The sequence below is a fragment of the Oryx dammah genome, unplaced genomic scaffold, assembly GCF_014754425.2.
Source record: "Oryx dammah isolate SB20612 unplaced genomic scaffold, SCBI_Odam_1.1 HiC_scaffold_2, whole genome shotgun sequence".
Taxonomy (NCBI): domain Eukaryota; kingdom Metazoa; phylum Chordata; class Mammalia; order Artiodactyla; family Bovidae; genus Oryx; species Oryx dammah.
The window spans coordinates 167,551,903-167,567,249 of NW_024070186.1; the positions used below are offsets into that span (position 1 = coordinate 167,551,903).

The 15,347-nt window shown below is 45.1% G+C and overlaps 1 protein-coding gene across 1 annotated transcript in view; it reads right to left on the minus strand.

Annotated features, from left to right (window-relative positions):
* The window catches only part of TXNDC11 (thioredoxin domain containing 11), a 58,005-nt gene extending 50,440 nt beyond the window's left edge, over nucleotides 1–7,565 (minus strand). Inside the window, exon 1 of the mRNA XM_040230581.1 lies at nucleotides 7,245–7,565. Within this exon, the coding sequence (XP_040086515.1) occupies nucleotides 7,245–7,486 (242 nt within the window). The 5' untranslated portion in view covers nucleotides 7,487–7,565. The remainder of the gene's footprint in view (nucleotides 1–7,244) is intronic.
* Between the last annotated feature and the right edge of the window lie 7,782 nt (nucleotides 7,566–15,347).

Consider the following 15,347-nt stretch of genomic DNA (forward strand, 5'->3'; position numbering starts at 1 on the left):
AATAATCCGGACTCTTGCCTCCCCCACCCAAAAGACTCCATCCTTATCGGACTCTTGCCTCCCCCACCCAAAAGACTCCATCCTTATCTCTCTGCAGCCTTGCTCTCCACAAGCCACTGATGTCCAGGGTTTCAGAGCCACCAGTGAGCTAGCTCAGAATCAAGAGGGGGGAGCATGCATGGCACCACTAGGAGGCATGGGAAATCCTTACAGTCCACTCACATTAAGTCCATTAGCTGTGGCTGGCCTGTACTTAGGACACTCAGGTAAAAGTAATAATAATGTAGATGTCTCCATTTGTATGTATGCATCATGATCCAAAGGTTAATAAAGACGAAAGCAAAGCAACTGCCCATTTAACTGGAAAACAGGTTTCCTAAGTATGTACTTAAGATTCACAGAAGGTCAGGGGAAGAAAGAAAGAGAATAAAACTAAACAAGTGGCCAGAGCCAAGACAACAAGGTCTGTGCTGAAGCTGCATCCCACCAGGTTAAAGGGCCCCAGTGAACACTCTTGAGCTGTCCACACATCTGGATTAAAAGAGTATAAAACCATTAGAGCAGCTTAGCTAAGAAACAAGAGAGAAAATAAAAATGGAACCCTACGAAAATTCAATTAACCCAAAAGAGGGAATTTCTTAGATGTTCGGTGGTTGACACTCCCTGCTTTCAAACTGCTGAGGGCCTGGGTTTGGTCCCTGGTTGGGAAACTGAGATTCCTGCAGACCATGTGGTACCAGGTTGGGGGGCAGGGGGGTTGGGGTGGGGGGCGGGGAGGGGTGGTGTGGAAGGTGAACAGAAAAAAGACCGAGAGAGGAAGAAAAACCAGAAAGTATAAATGGAAAACAAATAGCCAGATGGTAAACACAAACTCAACCATATCAACAATTACATTAAATATAAAAGGACTAAACCATCCAATTAAGAGGAAGAGATTGACAGGCTGGATAATGAAGCAAAACCCAACCATATGCTCTCTAAAAGCATTTTAAACATAAAGACATAGACAGCATAAAACCACAGGGATGGGAAAAGATAAACTACATACATAGTAAGCACAAAAAAAGCTGTAATAAATCATTAGATGAAAGGATAAATAAACTAATTTGTGTGTTCTTACAATTAAATGTCACTCAGTAATTTAAAAGAAAACAAACTGATACATACTATAACTGGATGAGTTTCAAAATACACTGAAAGAAGTCAGACACTAAAGAATACATATAATATGAATGCATTGACATGAAATTCCATAACAGGCAAAACTAGTCTATAATGAAATCCATCACATCAGCAGTGGTCTGGAGTTGGGAGTAGAGCAAGGAAGACCGGCTGCAGAGGACGCTGAGGAAAGTTTCTGGGGACAAGGAATTAAAAGGGTAGCGGTGGCTACACTGGCCAAAAGCCATGGACCTACATATATAAAATGTGGGAATTTTACCAAATGTAAATTATAGTACAATGGCATTGATGAGAAATAAGTTTGGCTGATGGGTCACCTCCTTGGTGAGGACTGCTCCGACGATTCTTCCAAATTTTTTTTTTCCCTCTCAGATTCCTATTAGTTGCTTTCAACAGCCCTCACCATAATCTGTGACTTACTTATTTGCCTGTTTATTAACTCCATAAGGGTAACAACCCTCGCTCTTTTCTTCACTGATAAATCCTTACTGTTTAGCAGCTCCCAGTACTGCAAAGATCAGTAATGTGTGAAATGAACAAACCTACCCTACTCACCTCATTTGAATATCTGTGAAAGCAAATTAAATCCATACAGACATATATTATTAATCTGAATCAAAAATGTCAGAAGGTGCATTTGCATTACAAGGAATGATTCTAAGGACCACTTTATTCTAACTTTATATGTGTTCAAATGAACTTGATCATCTGGTCTCTCAGTATACAGCAAAGTAGCAGGACGGAGGAACAGGTAGGAACATGCTACCAGCTCTGAGATATGCAGCAGACAAACAGATAATTAGTTCAAAAAAGAAATCAGACATCTAGGTTGCTTCCATGTCCTGGTGGTGGTTTAGTCGCTAAGTCGAGTCTGACCCTTGCAACTCCACAGACTATAGCCTGCCAGGCTCCTCCATCCATGGGATTCTCCAAGCAAGAATACTGGAGTGGGTTGCCATTTCCTTCTCCAGGGGATCTTCCCCACCCAGGCATCAAACCCGGGTCTCCTGCACTGCAGGCAGATTCTTTACCAACTGAGCTTTGAGAAGGTCCTGCATGTCCTAGATATTGTAAATAGTGCTGCAATGAACACTGGGATACAAGTGTCTTTTTCAGCTATGGTCTCTCAAGGGTATATGCCCAGTAATGGGACACAGAAGCAACCTAGCTGTCCACTGACAGATGAATGGGTAAAGAAGTTGTAGTGTAATACAATGGAATATTATTCAAAGCCATAAAAATGAATGCATTTGAGTCAGTTCTAACAAGGTGGATGAACCTAGAGCCTATGATACAGAGTGAAGTTAAGTCAGAAAGAGAAAAACAAATACTATATATTAATACATATATACAGAATCTAGAAAGATGGTGCTGATGAACCTGTTTGCAAGACAGCAATGGAGACACAGACATAGAGAACACACTTGTGCACACAGTGGGGGAAGGAGAGGGTGGGACGAACTGAGACAGTAACACTGAAACCTGTGTCATCGTATGTAAAATAGTCAGCCAGTGTGCAAACGCTGTGAGACGCAGGGAGCTCAAGCCAGTGCTCTGTGATAGCCCCGAGGGAGGGGACGTATGTGTACCTGTGGCTGACTCATGCTGACGTATGGCAGAAAGCAACACAATACTGTGCCGCAATCATCCTTCAATTACAAATAATAAATTAAAAAAAAAAAAGAAATCATACAAATACCCAAGACCAAAGCTACTTTTAAGAGCCTTGGGTCATTTAGTTTTGAGGAAGAGTACACACCCTTCTCTACATCTACAAGGTGTCAGCTTCCTGAATTAAGACAGGTTTAAATATATTGCTTCCCCATTTTAACCAAAAATTATTAACATCATAAATTAATGCTGTTAAAAGTCAGAGCAAATCTCCTATTTACACACTCACGCTAATATTTTAACTCTGCAGTCAGGGAGCTTTGTCTAAGTGTAACATCTTCATAACCCCCAAAACTCAGTCCCTTACACAATAATTCAAAAAAAAAAAAGTTCACTGAGCAAATGTCACTGTGCTTCAGGCACTGCTGTATAGGAACTAAGGCTACAGGAGCAGGGACCTGTTCTCAAGGGGCTTCCTTTCTCAGGAAAGAAGACACGCAAACAAGCAAACCTGTAAACAGACAGAAAACCATACAAAATGATCACGCTCGCTGGGAGAAGTCAACCCGGAAATGTGGCAGGGCACCTGGAAGCTCCTCCAGGGGGTGGTGGTCGGGGTGGTATCTTTTAAGCTGAGACGTGAATGACAGGAAGGCAGTCACCCAGAGGGAAGGCCCTGAGGCAAGCTGACACATTCTCACAAGTCCAAAAGTCTTTGGAGGCATTATTTTTCTACTCTTCAAATTTGGTGGTAAGAGTTAAATACACAAACGGAGGGAAAATGCAGGTCTGTGGCAAATCAAACACAGGACAATCATCAACCTAGTACTGTTGATGAGCCAGCTCCTCAAGTAAACGAGCCAGACAAGCCCATGGCCTGTCAAAAAGCAAACATCACCGGGGCAGAGAAACTAATATGCGTCTGCCCCAACAGAAGCATTCATGAGTGGCCATTTAACTCCTAAATTAGCTACTGTTTTTGAGAAACTATATGGAGATTAAAGATTTCCTGCAGCTTTGAAGCCAAAGTCTCAGGTACCAAAAAACTCAAAAGAGCTGGTTGCAAACAAGGAAGTCCTGTCGCAACTCCCAATTTCTATACCAGAATCACGCTCTACACCTCCTTCCAAAGAGGGTCTGAGGCAGGTTTGAGCTTACAAAACAAAATAAAGCAAAATGAATATGTACACATAGAGAGATAATGGGGGACAGGGAAGCCTGGCATGCTGCAGTCCACGGGGTCCCAAAAAGTCAAAGATGACAGAGCAACTGAACAACAGAGATAACAGGCACCCAAAGACATACTTATAACTTTTTCCCCACAAAAACACACCCACAAAGCAGGGTAAAAGGAAAGGATGAAGTCATGGACATTCAATGCATAAAAAGGCAGCTAGGACAGAGATTAAGTGCTCAGAAATGCACAACTAATTATTAATAGTGTTTCAACTCCAAATCAACCTTTTTTCTTTTTAAAAAAATAAGCAATAAGACACTAAAGGGGGTTGTCTTATTTTAGGTCTGGAGCTATTAATAAAAAATAACTTTAAAAAATTCTACTCTTTAAGCCTCTGTCTTCATTAACACACAAGATCTTAAAAGCAAAATAGGAAAAGAGCAGCAGAAATGTCAGAGTCGGTTGTAGAACAATAAAGTAGTATCATGACACCATTTAATCAAAGGAGATTATAAAAAAATCTATTTGAGTCTATTAAGAGACCGTCAAATCTGTGGCACAGAAAGAAGCTGGACAGGCAAACAGGCTGTTCACTGGCTCATTCTCCCTGCCTGAAGCAGGTGGGATCTTGCTCAGCCTGCTCCATTAACTGGATTTACACTTCTTCCTGAAATCTCAAAGGACTTTCATATCTACTAAGTCTTGTTCTCTCAGAGAAAACACTACATTTTATTGCTATAAATGGACAAACTGATGCAAGTAAGCTCTCCACCCTTGGAGGAGAGAGAACCTCTCTTCCTCATCTGAACTCGAATACCACGTTGCCGTATTCTACCCTGTAAAATACTTTGTGTAATTCCCTTGTGTAGGATGTGACACAGAACACAGTTAAGAGCCTGGTTTCTGACAATAAAGGATTCAAACTCCAGCTCAGCCACTTATTAGGTGGAAGTGAATTGGGGCAAGTTTTGCAACATGGCCAAAGCTCCACTCCTTCATGTGTAAACTGGAAGAGTAAGAGTGTGTGTGCGTGTGTGCGTGCGTGCATGTGTGTGTGTGTGTGTCTCTCTCTCTCCAGACTTTGCTTGGTGACTTAAGTGATCCATAACAGGTTCTCAGGTCACGTGTTAAATAGATAAATGCATTCATGGAATCTGTAGTTCTCAAACAGGTGACTCTGTTCCCCAGAGGACATCAGGTATGACCTGGAGACATTTCTTACTGTCACATTGTGGGGGGTGGGGGTAAGAGCAGGTAGTAGGTAGAGGCTAGGGATGCCACTGAACACCTCAGAATGTATAGGGCAGCCCGCTACCACAAGAATTATCTGAGTCAAAATATCAACAGTACCAAGGCTGAGAAACCCAGCTGGCAGGCTGCACCTGGCACAATGGCAAATGCTCAATAAGGTTTTTTGTTTAGTTTTGTTTTGTTACTATATGACTTTTTTTTCAATTAGGGGTATAGTTGTTTTACAATGTTGTGTTAGTTTCTGCTATACAGCAAAGTGAATCAGCCATACATATACTTCCATGTGTGTGTACACATGCTCAGTCGCTCAGTCATGTCCAACTCTCTGTGACCCCATGGACTGCAGCCCCCCCAGGCTCCTCTGTTCATAGATTTTCCAGGCAAGAATACTGGAGTGGGTTGCCATTTCCTTCTCCAGGGGGTCTTCCCAATCCAGGGATCAAACCCATATCTCCTGCATCTCTTGCACTGGCAGGTGGATTCTTTACCACTGAGCCACCTGGGAAGCTCATATGTATCCAAGATCCCCTCCTTTTTGGATTTCCCTTCCATTTAGGTCACCAGAGAGCATTATGTTGAGTTTTCTGTGCTATACAACAGGTTCTCATTATTATCTATTTTATACATATTAGCGTATATATTGGAGAAGGCAATAGCACCCCACTCCAGTACTCTTGCCTGGAAAATCCCATGGACGGAGGAGCCTGGTAGGCTGCAGTCCATGGGGTCGCTAAAAGTCAGACACGGCTGAGCGACTTCACTTTCACTTTTCACCTTCCTGCATGGGAGAAGAACATGGCAACCCATTCCAGTGTTCTTGCCTGGAGAATCCCAGGGACTGCGGAGCCTGGTGGGCACAGAGTCGGACACGACTGAAGCGACTTAGCAGCAGCAGCAGCGTATATATGTCAATCCCCATCTCCTAATTCATCAGCGATAATTATTATAATTTCTTCTTTCCACTAAAATCTCCAATCTTTTGACATCTCTTTGACAACAGGGGTCATATATTGTCCTAAACAGACTCCATAAAAATGTTCCAAGTTGAAATCTTCCCAGTGGCCGCTATGCCAGTCAGTGGCACCACAAACTTATAAATAAACTGGAGTCCCAGGAGACACACTGTAGACACACCAAAATACGAAAACACACTAGACACACTAAAACATAAAGCAAAATTTGTACTTGTGTCCTTTTCCAAAGCAAGACATATTAACTGTCTTTCCCTCCCCCACCCCACCCACTAGCTCCAGCCTACTCAGGCCTTTCTTCCAGTTTCAGGAAAACACCAGTCCACCAGTCTTGTCTAGTCCCAGGACCTTTGCACCTGCCGTTTCCTTTATTTACCCTGGACATTTCCCCCCGGATCGCCCCAGTGCTGGCCCCTTCCCCTTCTTGGGTGATTCTCCTATGTAGATCCCCGGGAAGGTCTTTAGGGCCCCACCCTCATTGCTTCTATTCCCTGCGCAGCACTTACTGAAACCCTTTAAGATTATGTTAAGGTTACTCGTTTACTGAGAACAGGGACTTCTGATATTCATCACACACCCTCGAAGAGCCGTCCGCATACAGTAGGTGCGGATAAATAATCGTTAGATCCATGAGTGCATGAATTCTCAACGTCCGGGACACTAAGGGTCTTCTACGCCTCCCCGAGGCATAGGAAAATAAAATGGGTGATAAATAAGGGTCCTACAGGATGGGCAAAAGTGACGGGTGCACCCCCAAGAAATCCCAACAGGTGACAAGCACATCAGAACCTGGCCCACCTTTCCTGGTATGAAAATGGTAGGAAGGGCGCCGGGCAGCACCTCAGAGCCTCGCCTGAGGGCTCGCTGGCCGCGAAAAGGGAAAGCGGCGGGCAGGGCCGCATGCGGCAGGCGGCAGGGTCAAGTCCACCGGCCAGGGCAAAGTCAGGCCCAACTTCCGGAGGCCGCTTCGACCCTCGACTCTGAGGCTCCCAAGCCGGCCACGCGCCGCCGGCCCGGGGCAGGGGACCGGGGTGGGATGCGGGCCGCCTCACCTGCAGGTAAACTTGAGGGCGAGGAGCAGCGCGCAGCCGAGCGCCACAGCCCCGCAGAGCAGCTCGGGCCGCCGGCGCGCCATAAGAGAGGCGCCGCGCAAGCCGCGGCGGAGCCGGCCCTCCGAGGACGCAGCCGGGGCCGGGCTGAGGGAGCCGGAGCCCGCGGGGCCGCCGCCGCCGCCCTCGTCCTCGGCGTCGTCGCTGCTGCTGCTGCCGCCGCCGCGGCCTCCGCATTCCGACATTACATGCTCCCCGTCGCCGGCTTTATACCGCCGCCGCCGCCGCCAAGGGCCCGAAGGCCCGGCCCGGGCCGGCCCGTCTCTCCCCAATCCCGCAGCTCTCCGCGCCCGCTAACCCCAAGCCTCCACGTCAGCCCCGCCGCCACTGCGGCTCCCGCCCCCTCCGGGCAGAGGGCGGAGCCGGACACCACTCGGAAGCCCCGCCCCCGGAGGGCCACACCCCTCACTGGTGGCGTCTGCGTGGCCCCACCCCCTACGAGCGCCGCCGCGGAGGCGTGTTCGTCCCACAGACCCCGCCCCGTCCCTGGAGTCTGCGCGCAAGCCGCTGTTGCCACGTGCTCGCCCCGCTTACGTCCGTCCGTCCACTGAGTCTGCGCAGGCGCCGCGGCTAGGTGTCTGGCTGCTCTTACTGCGGGTTCAACCCTGCGCTGCCCTAAAGCAGCCCCGGGTTGCGGAAAGTCAGCGCCTGGCTCCGGGAGCTTAAAAGAGCTGTGATGGTGACAGCAGTCGTGTCTGGGACACACCTGTGGAATTGCAGTGGCGTCAGTACTGACCTCACAGAGATGCTTTGAAGGTTAACTGAGGTCCTTGATGGAAACTGCTGGGCCAATAGTGAGTGCTAAAGTCTTAGGGACTGTTCTCTCCTAGTGTCCATTTCCTGCACAGTGAAGTGCTGTGCGCCACGGTACCACGTCCCTACACCACGGCCCTGGGAAAACGATCTGTGCATCCTGTACTCACTTTAGAGATGGGAAAACCGAGGCTTGGAAAAGCCGCTTGACCGCGTCCACTAGGCATTAGGGGAGTAGACTCGAAAGCAATTTGGTTAACAAGCCGCTAGATCGATCCTCTGCCGACTCTTAAATCCTTTCTGACTAAATGTTAAGTCGCTCAGTCGTGACCGACTCTTTGCGACCCCATGGACTATGCAGCCCTTTGAATTCTCCAGGCCGGGATACTGGAGTGGGTAACCTTTCCCTTCTCCAGTGGATCTTCCCAACCGAGGGATCGAACCCAGGTCTCCCCGCGCTGCAGGCGGATTCTTTACCAGCTGAGCCACAGGGGGAGCTCCAAATGTTCTAAATGTTAGGTACTTCTAAATAAGTTTTGGTGATTAAAAAGGACAAGTTGGAGAAGGATGAAATATGATTTGAGAGTGACTGGGATTGTTTACCTGGGACACGTGTGCCTGGAGCTAAGAGAATGTCCATAATTACCCAACAGCTGGGGCCAAAGATCTAGACTAGACTTCTGCTGTCAATAACTACAAACCAGGTGAATAAAACGCAGAGAGAACTAAGGCAGTATGATACCACACAAAAACAACAACAAAAAAAAGAAAAAGAAAAAAAAAACAGAAGATAAGAAGTCACCTATGCCACAAGCCAGCATGCTAACCCCGGTGCAAGGTTTCCAGGGAGGTCAAGGGCCTTTACTGACTATGCCAAAGCCTTTGACTGTGTGGATCACAATAAACTGTGGAAAATTCTGAAAGAGATGGGAATACCAGACCACCTGATCTGCCTCTTGAGAAATCTATATGCAGGTCAGGAAGCAACAGTTAGAATTGGACATGGAACAACAGACTGGTTCCAAATAGGAAAAGGAGTACGTCAAGGCTGTATATTATCACCCTGCTTATTTAACTTATATGCAGAGTACCTCATGAGAAACACTGGGCTGGAAGAAACACAAGCTGGAATCAAGATTGCCGGGAGAAATATCAATAACCTCAGGTATGCAGATGACACCACCCTTATGGCAGAAAGTGAAGAAGAACTAAAGAGCCTCTTGATGAAAATGAAAGAGGAGAGTGAAAAAGTTGGCTTAAAGCTCAACATTCAGAAAACGAAGATCATGGCATCCAGTCCCATCACTTCATGGGAAATAATAGACGGGGAAACAGTGGAAACAGTGTCAGACTTTATTTTGGGGGGCTCAAAAATCACTGCAGATGGTGATTGCAGCCATGAAATTAAAAGACATTTACTCCTTGGAAGGAAAGTTATGACCAACCTAGATAGCATATTCAAAAGCAGAGACATTACTTTGCCAACAAAGATCCGTCTAGTCAAGGCTATGGTTTTTCCAGTGGTCATGTATGGATGTGAGAGTTGAACTGTGAGGAAAGCTGAGCACCGAAGAATTGATACTTTTGAACTGTGGTGTTGGAGAAGACTCTTGAGAGTCTCTTGGACTGCAAGGAGATCCAACCAGTCCATTTTGAAGGAGATCAGTCCTGGGTGTTCATTGGAAGGAATGATGCTAAAGCTGAAACTCCAATACTTTGGTCACCTCATGTGAAGAGTTGACTCATTGGAAAAGACCCTGATGCTGGGAGGGATTGGGGGCAGGAGGAGAAGGGGACAACAGAGGATGAGATGGCTGGATGGCATCACTGACTCGATGGACGTGAGTTTGGGTAAACTCCATGAGTTGATGATGGACAGGAAGGCCTGGAGTGCTGCGGTTTATGGGGTCGCAAAGAGTCGGACATGACTGAGCGACTGAACTGAACTGAAAGGGCTCTAGGAATGGCCACCTTCCTAAGTGGCTCAGAGCATTCAGTTTGTTAACCATGGAGGCTCAACATGTTGGTAGCTCATGTTTGTATGCCATTTGCTCTTTGGTTTGTATATCTCATCTTTTTTTTTTTTTAATACTGTTTTTTTTTGGCTGCACCAAATCTTAGTTGCAGCATGCGGGATATAGTTCCCTGACCAGGGATGGAACCTGGCCCTCCTGGATTGAAAGTGCAGAGTCTTAGCCACTGGGCCACCAGGGAAGTATCTCCTCTCACAATCCCTTTTTTTTTTTTTTCTCTCTTTGCTTCCTTCCTTTATGTTAAGTGGCTCTTTTCTAAAACACTGTTAATTCCTTTACTGATTTAAAACTTATTTTTTTCAGTTTATATTCTTAGCGGCAGCCTTTAGGGATTGTGTGTTAGTTGCTCAGTCGTGTCCAACTCTCTGTGACCCCACTGACTGTAGCCCACAATACTCTTCTGTCTGTGGAATTCTCTAGGCGAGGATACTGGAGTAGGTAGCCATTCTCTTCTCCAGGGGATCTTCCTGACCTAGAAATCAAACCTGGGTCTCCCCCATTGCAGGCAGATTCTTTACCATCTGAGCCATCAGGGAAGCCCTTCAGAGATTACAGTATACATTTTTTTCTGAATCTACTTCAGATTTACACTAACTTAATTCCAGTAAAATACAGAAACTGCTCCAATATAGCTCCATTTCTTCCTTCCATTTTAATGCTATTATTGTTCTTTTTCAATCTACTACAAAGCCAGTGTTGTTATTGTTTTATATAATATTGTTGGAAGAAGCTGAGAAATTTTTTTTAAATGCATATCTAGTTTTTTAAAAGATGTTAACTTTATTTACCATTTCTAGTTTTCTTGATTTGTTTAGATCTGAGTTAACACAGTATATTGCTAACAAAAACAAATACGGTCCAAAGTCATGGGTACTCATTCACTGTAGGCCAATAGGGCAGAATCCACCCTACTCTTTCATAAGACACCTGTCTTTTGCACAGGGCTTTATAAAGTTCAAAGTGCTTTTGTTGCCTCTGGGCTATTTCATGAGACCCACTATATCTTATGGCAGTGCAGGGCAGTGTCTTACAAGCCAGGAGACCAACATATGTTTCCTTTACTCCTCTGTTTCCAGACTTTGCTGCTCCGGCAATGATGGACAATGGGAAATTCATTTCAGATGACACCCGGCCATCTGGGTCAGGCTGCACTGCTCTTCACAGTTTGTTCTTGTTCAGTCATTAAATCATGGCAGCCCTAACTAGTCCACGTCAGCCAGTATCTGTGCTTTCACGGTCACTGTTCATACCATGATCAGGGTGGTGGCATTTGCATAGGGGCAGGGAGAAGATTCCATGTGTTTCTTTCTTTGTGCGCGTGCTCAGTCGTGTCTGACTCTTTGTGACCCCATGGACTGTAGGCTGCCAGGCTCCTCTGCCCATGGAATTTTCCAGTCAAGAATACTGGAGTGAGTTGCCATTTCCTCCTCCGGGGGATCTTCCCAACCCAGAGATCAAACCCACATCTCTTTTGTCTCCATGTTGGCAGGCTGATTCTTAACCACCATGCCATCTGGGATGTATGTTTTTCCCAGGTATTAATCCTGTCTTAGAATTTGGGAGAAATAATGACTTGTTAATTTCTTTTTAAATTAGAGCTCTTTCTTTTTGTGTGTGTGCAAATAATCATAACTTTCCCCCTGCTCAAAATTGTGTAATTCTGTCTTTTAAACGGTCTCGTTACTATTGTTTCTAAGCCAAATTTGGTTATTTTTAAAAGTGTTGTTACTATGGTAACTCAGAAAGCAGTGCTATCACTTGCTTCAAATATTTTATTCTACTTTGTCCCTTCATCAGCTTCCTTAAATCTGAGTCTCTGGTTTGGTATTCTGTTAGTGTTTCTTGCACAAGAAAGCCCATTATTTTACATTCTGTAGTTTCAACAGAATTTTTTAAAAATTGAAATATAGTTGATTTACAATATTGTGTTAGTTTCAGATGTACAGCACAGTGTGTTTTGTGGATTATGTTCCATTATAAGTTATTACATGATATTAGGTAATTCCCTGTGCTATATACAAGGTATAGTAATTACAAGATATTCAGTAATTCCCTGTACTATGTAGAAGGTATAGTAAATCCTTGTTGCCGATCTATGTAGTTTGTATCTGTTGATCCCATACTCCTAATTTGTCCCTCCGTCTCTCCTTCAGTAACCGTAAATTTGTTTTCTGTTTGTGAATCTGTTTGTGTTTTGTATACAGGTTCATTTGTATTATCTTTTTAGATTCTACCTATAATGGATATCATACAGTGTCTTTTTCTGATTTATTTCACTAAGTATAATATTCTGTGGTCCATCCAAGTTGCTACAAATTTCATTTTTGTATGGCTGAGTTAATATTCCATTGTATATGTATGTATGTGTGTGTGTATATATATACACACATATACTTATATACATGTATATAACATGTATGTTTGTTGTTTTTTGGTGTCTAAGTCATGTCTGACTCTGCGACCTCATGGATAGCCTTCCAGGCTCCCCTGTCCTTGGGATGTCCCAGGCAAGAATACTGGAGTGGGTTGCCATTTCCTTTTTGGGGGGAATCTTCCTGACCCAGGGATTGAACCTGTGTCTCCTGCACTGCAGGCAGATTCTTTACTGCTGAGCTACCAGAGACGTGTATTTATGTGTGTGTATATATATATGTGTGTGTGTATATATGAAACATCTAATGCTTGATGATTTTTTTTTTGCTTGTTAATTTTTAAAGCCTCGAAGCATTTACTTACTAAACAGGATGTGCCTAACAAGGTACAGGTTGGCAAGTAACGCAGGACGGAGCCCACACCCTGAGCCTACTAGGTAAAGCCAACCCATATGCTCATCTCTGCAGGTCAACTAAGGAGTGTTTGAACCCACACTAACTGCCCAGGGAACATGCAGTCCTTCGGTTTCCCAGTGGGGATCACTGGAACTCAATCAAAGGCAAACAGCCCTCAAAGAGCAGACCCAGGAAGGTTGAGGATGATGGAGAGGGGTGAGCACTTCCAGCCCCGGCCTACTGTCCAGGCACGTCCAACACAGGTGGGAGAACTGGGCAGAGGAAAATCTACCTGCCACCTCCCAACACCTCTTCAGGACTGATGGGACCAGCTTATTGTGGCCAACACAACTTACACATGAATGTTCCTATTCACAGGAGCCCGAAGGAGGAAACAAGCTGAATGCCCATCAACCAGAGGAATGGGTAAACAAAACCTAACAGATCTGCACAATGAAGGATTATTCAGCAGTTAAAAGGAATGCAATACTGATAACATGCTACAGTGTAGATGAACCTTGAAAACACTGTTACTGTTCAGTCACTAAGTCGTGCCCTCCACAGACTGCAGCACACCAGGCTTCCCTGTCCTTCACTATTTCCCGGAGTTTGCTCAAACTCATGTCCATTGCGTCAGTGATACCGTCCAATCATCTCATCCTCTGCTGCTCTCTTAAACATTACACTCAGTAAAAGAAGCCAGTCAGAAAAGGCCACATATTCTATAATTCCACTTACATGCAATGTCCAGCACAGGCAGAAAGCAGATTAGGGACTGCCCTATCCTTGTCTAGGACAACCTTAGACAAGACTCTGAGCTCAAGATGCAGGGGGCCTGGGTTCAATCCCTGGTCAGGGAACCTAGATCCCACATGGCACAACCTGGCACAGCCAAATGAATAAATGTTTTTTTTAAATAAGGAAAGCAGATTAGTGGTCATCTACAGCTTGAAAAGCAGGAGTGAGTACACTAGGGTGTGGGTTTTATTTTCAGGGAGTAAAACACTTTTTCATTGTGGCGATTGTAGCACATTTGGATTCTACTAAAACCATGGATTTCTACTTTAAAATGGTAACATTTGGGGGTTTTAAAATTGTATCTCCATTTGTGAAACATTGAAACAAACAAAAAATCCACTCTGGAGGAGACAGGCAGATCAACCTGTCCAAGGAGACACATCTGTTTATTAGTTTCCAATATTAACCATATTGCATTTTGCTCTTTTATACCTTATTAAATTCCTTCCCTCTCCTCACCCCAATACTACTCTCTTCTCATTTCTGGGTTGGGGATGTGACTTCATCATGGAGTAATTAGACTGATTTCCTGATGCTGAATATTCACTGATGCTGGAAGGACCGGCGCTGAAGCTTCAGTATTTTGGCCACCTGATGCAAAAAGCTGACTCACTGGCAAAAACTTTGATGCTGGAAAAGAAAGTCAAAAGAGAAGGGGCCAGCTGAGGGTGAGATACTGAACATCACCGACTCAGTAGACATGATTCTGGGCAAACTCCGTCAGACAGTGAAGGACAGGGGAGCCAGGTGCGCTGCAGTCCGTGGGGTCGCAGAGTCAGATACAGCTTAGTGACTGAATGACTAAATCCTGGTGCTGAGACCAAGGCTGTGGCCTGCAGGGTTCTTAGGTGGAAACCAGAGCAACAAACTGGATGACTTAGGCAGAAGTGGGATTTACTGCAAAGATGGTTCAGAGCACAGAGAACTGCAAGAGAGCCAAGGCACAGAAAATTTTGAGGTGGGGTGTGAAAATCAAAAAAATTCTTCTCTTGACCAGTCAGAGGATTCCAAACTAGGTTTCAAGCCTACGTTTCCAAGGTTAAAACAACCAGCTTTTTAAACTGCAGGTTGAAACAGAACAGCAGAGATATCTTTTTTTAACATCTATTCTCCCTGGAAAGAGCACAAAAGAAGTCTGGAAGGATGGAGAAGAAAAACATCATGAAGGCCGTCAGACTAGGGAGACTTAGCAGAACGACAGCAGTGCCTTTGTCTCTGTGCTGACCATGTCTTCAGCGGTCTTTCAACAACCACAATGACCCTATCGAGCGCATCTCGCTAGACGGCTATCTCTGCAGAGTCCCACAGCCCACGTCCTAGCTGACCATGTGTCCCCTTGCTGAGTGTTCATGTGAATGAAACACAGAAGAGCTCTTAGAGGAGTTAGCATGTTGGTCAGTAAGAGAAGCCTTTTAGCAACCCGAATCGCAGGAGAGTGGGACAGAGTGGCAGTTACTGCCATGTCCCTCTAATTTACTTTGTCATTAATTGCTTGAGGAAAAGTGTTTTTAAAAAATCTAGGGAATTCCCTGGTGATCCAATGGTTAGGATTTCATGTTTCCAGTGCGAAGGGCCCAGGTTCGATCGCTGGTTGGGGAACTGGGATCCCACAAGCTGCATGGAGTGGCCAGAAAAAAAAAAGATCTAACCTTGTGATTTTAGGACCCAGTTTTAACAATTCTTTGTGAGGCAAG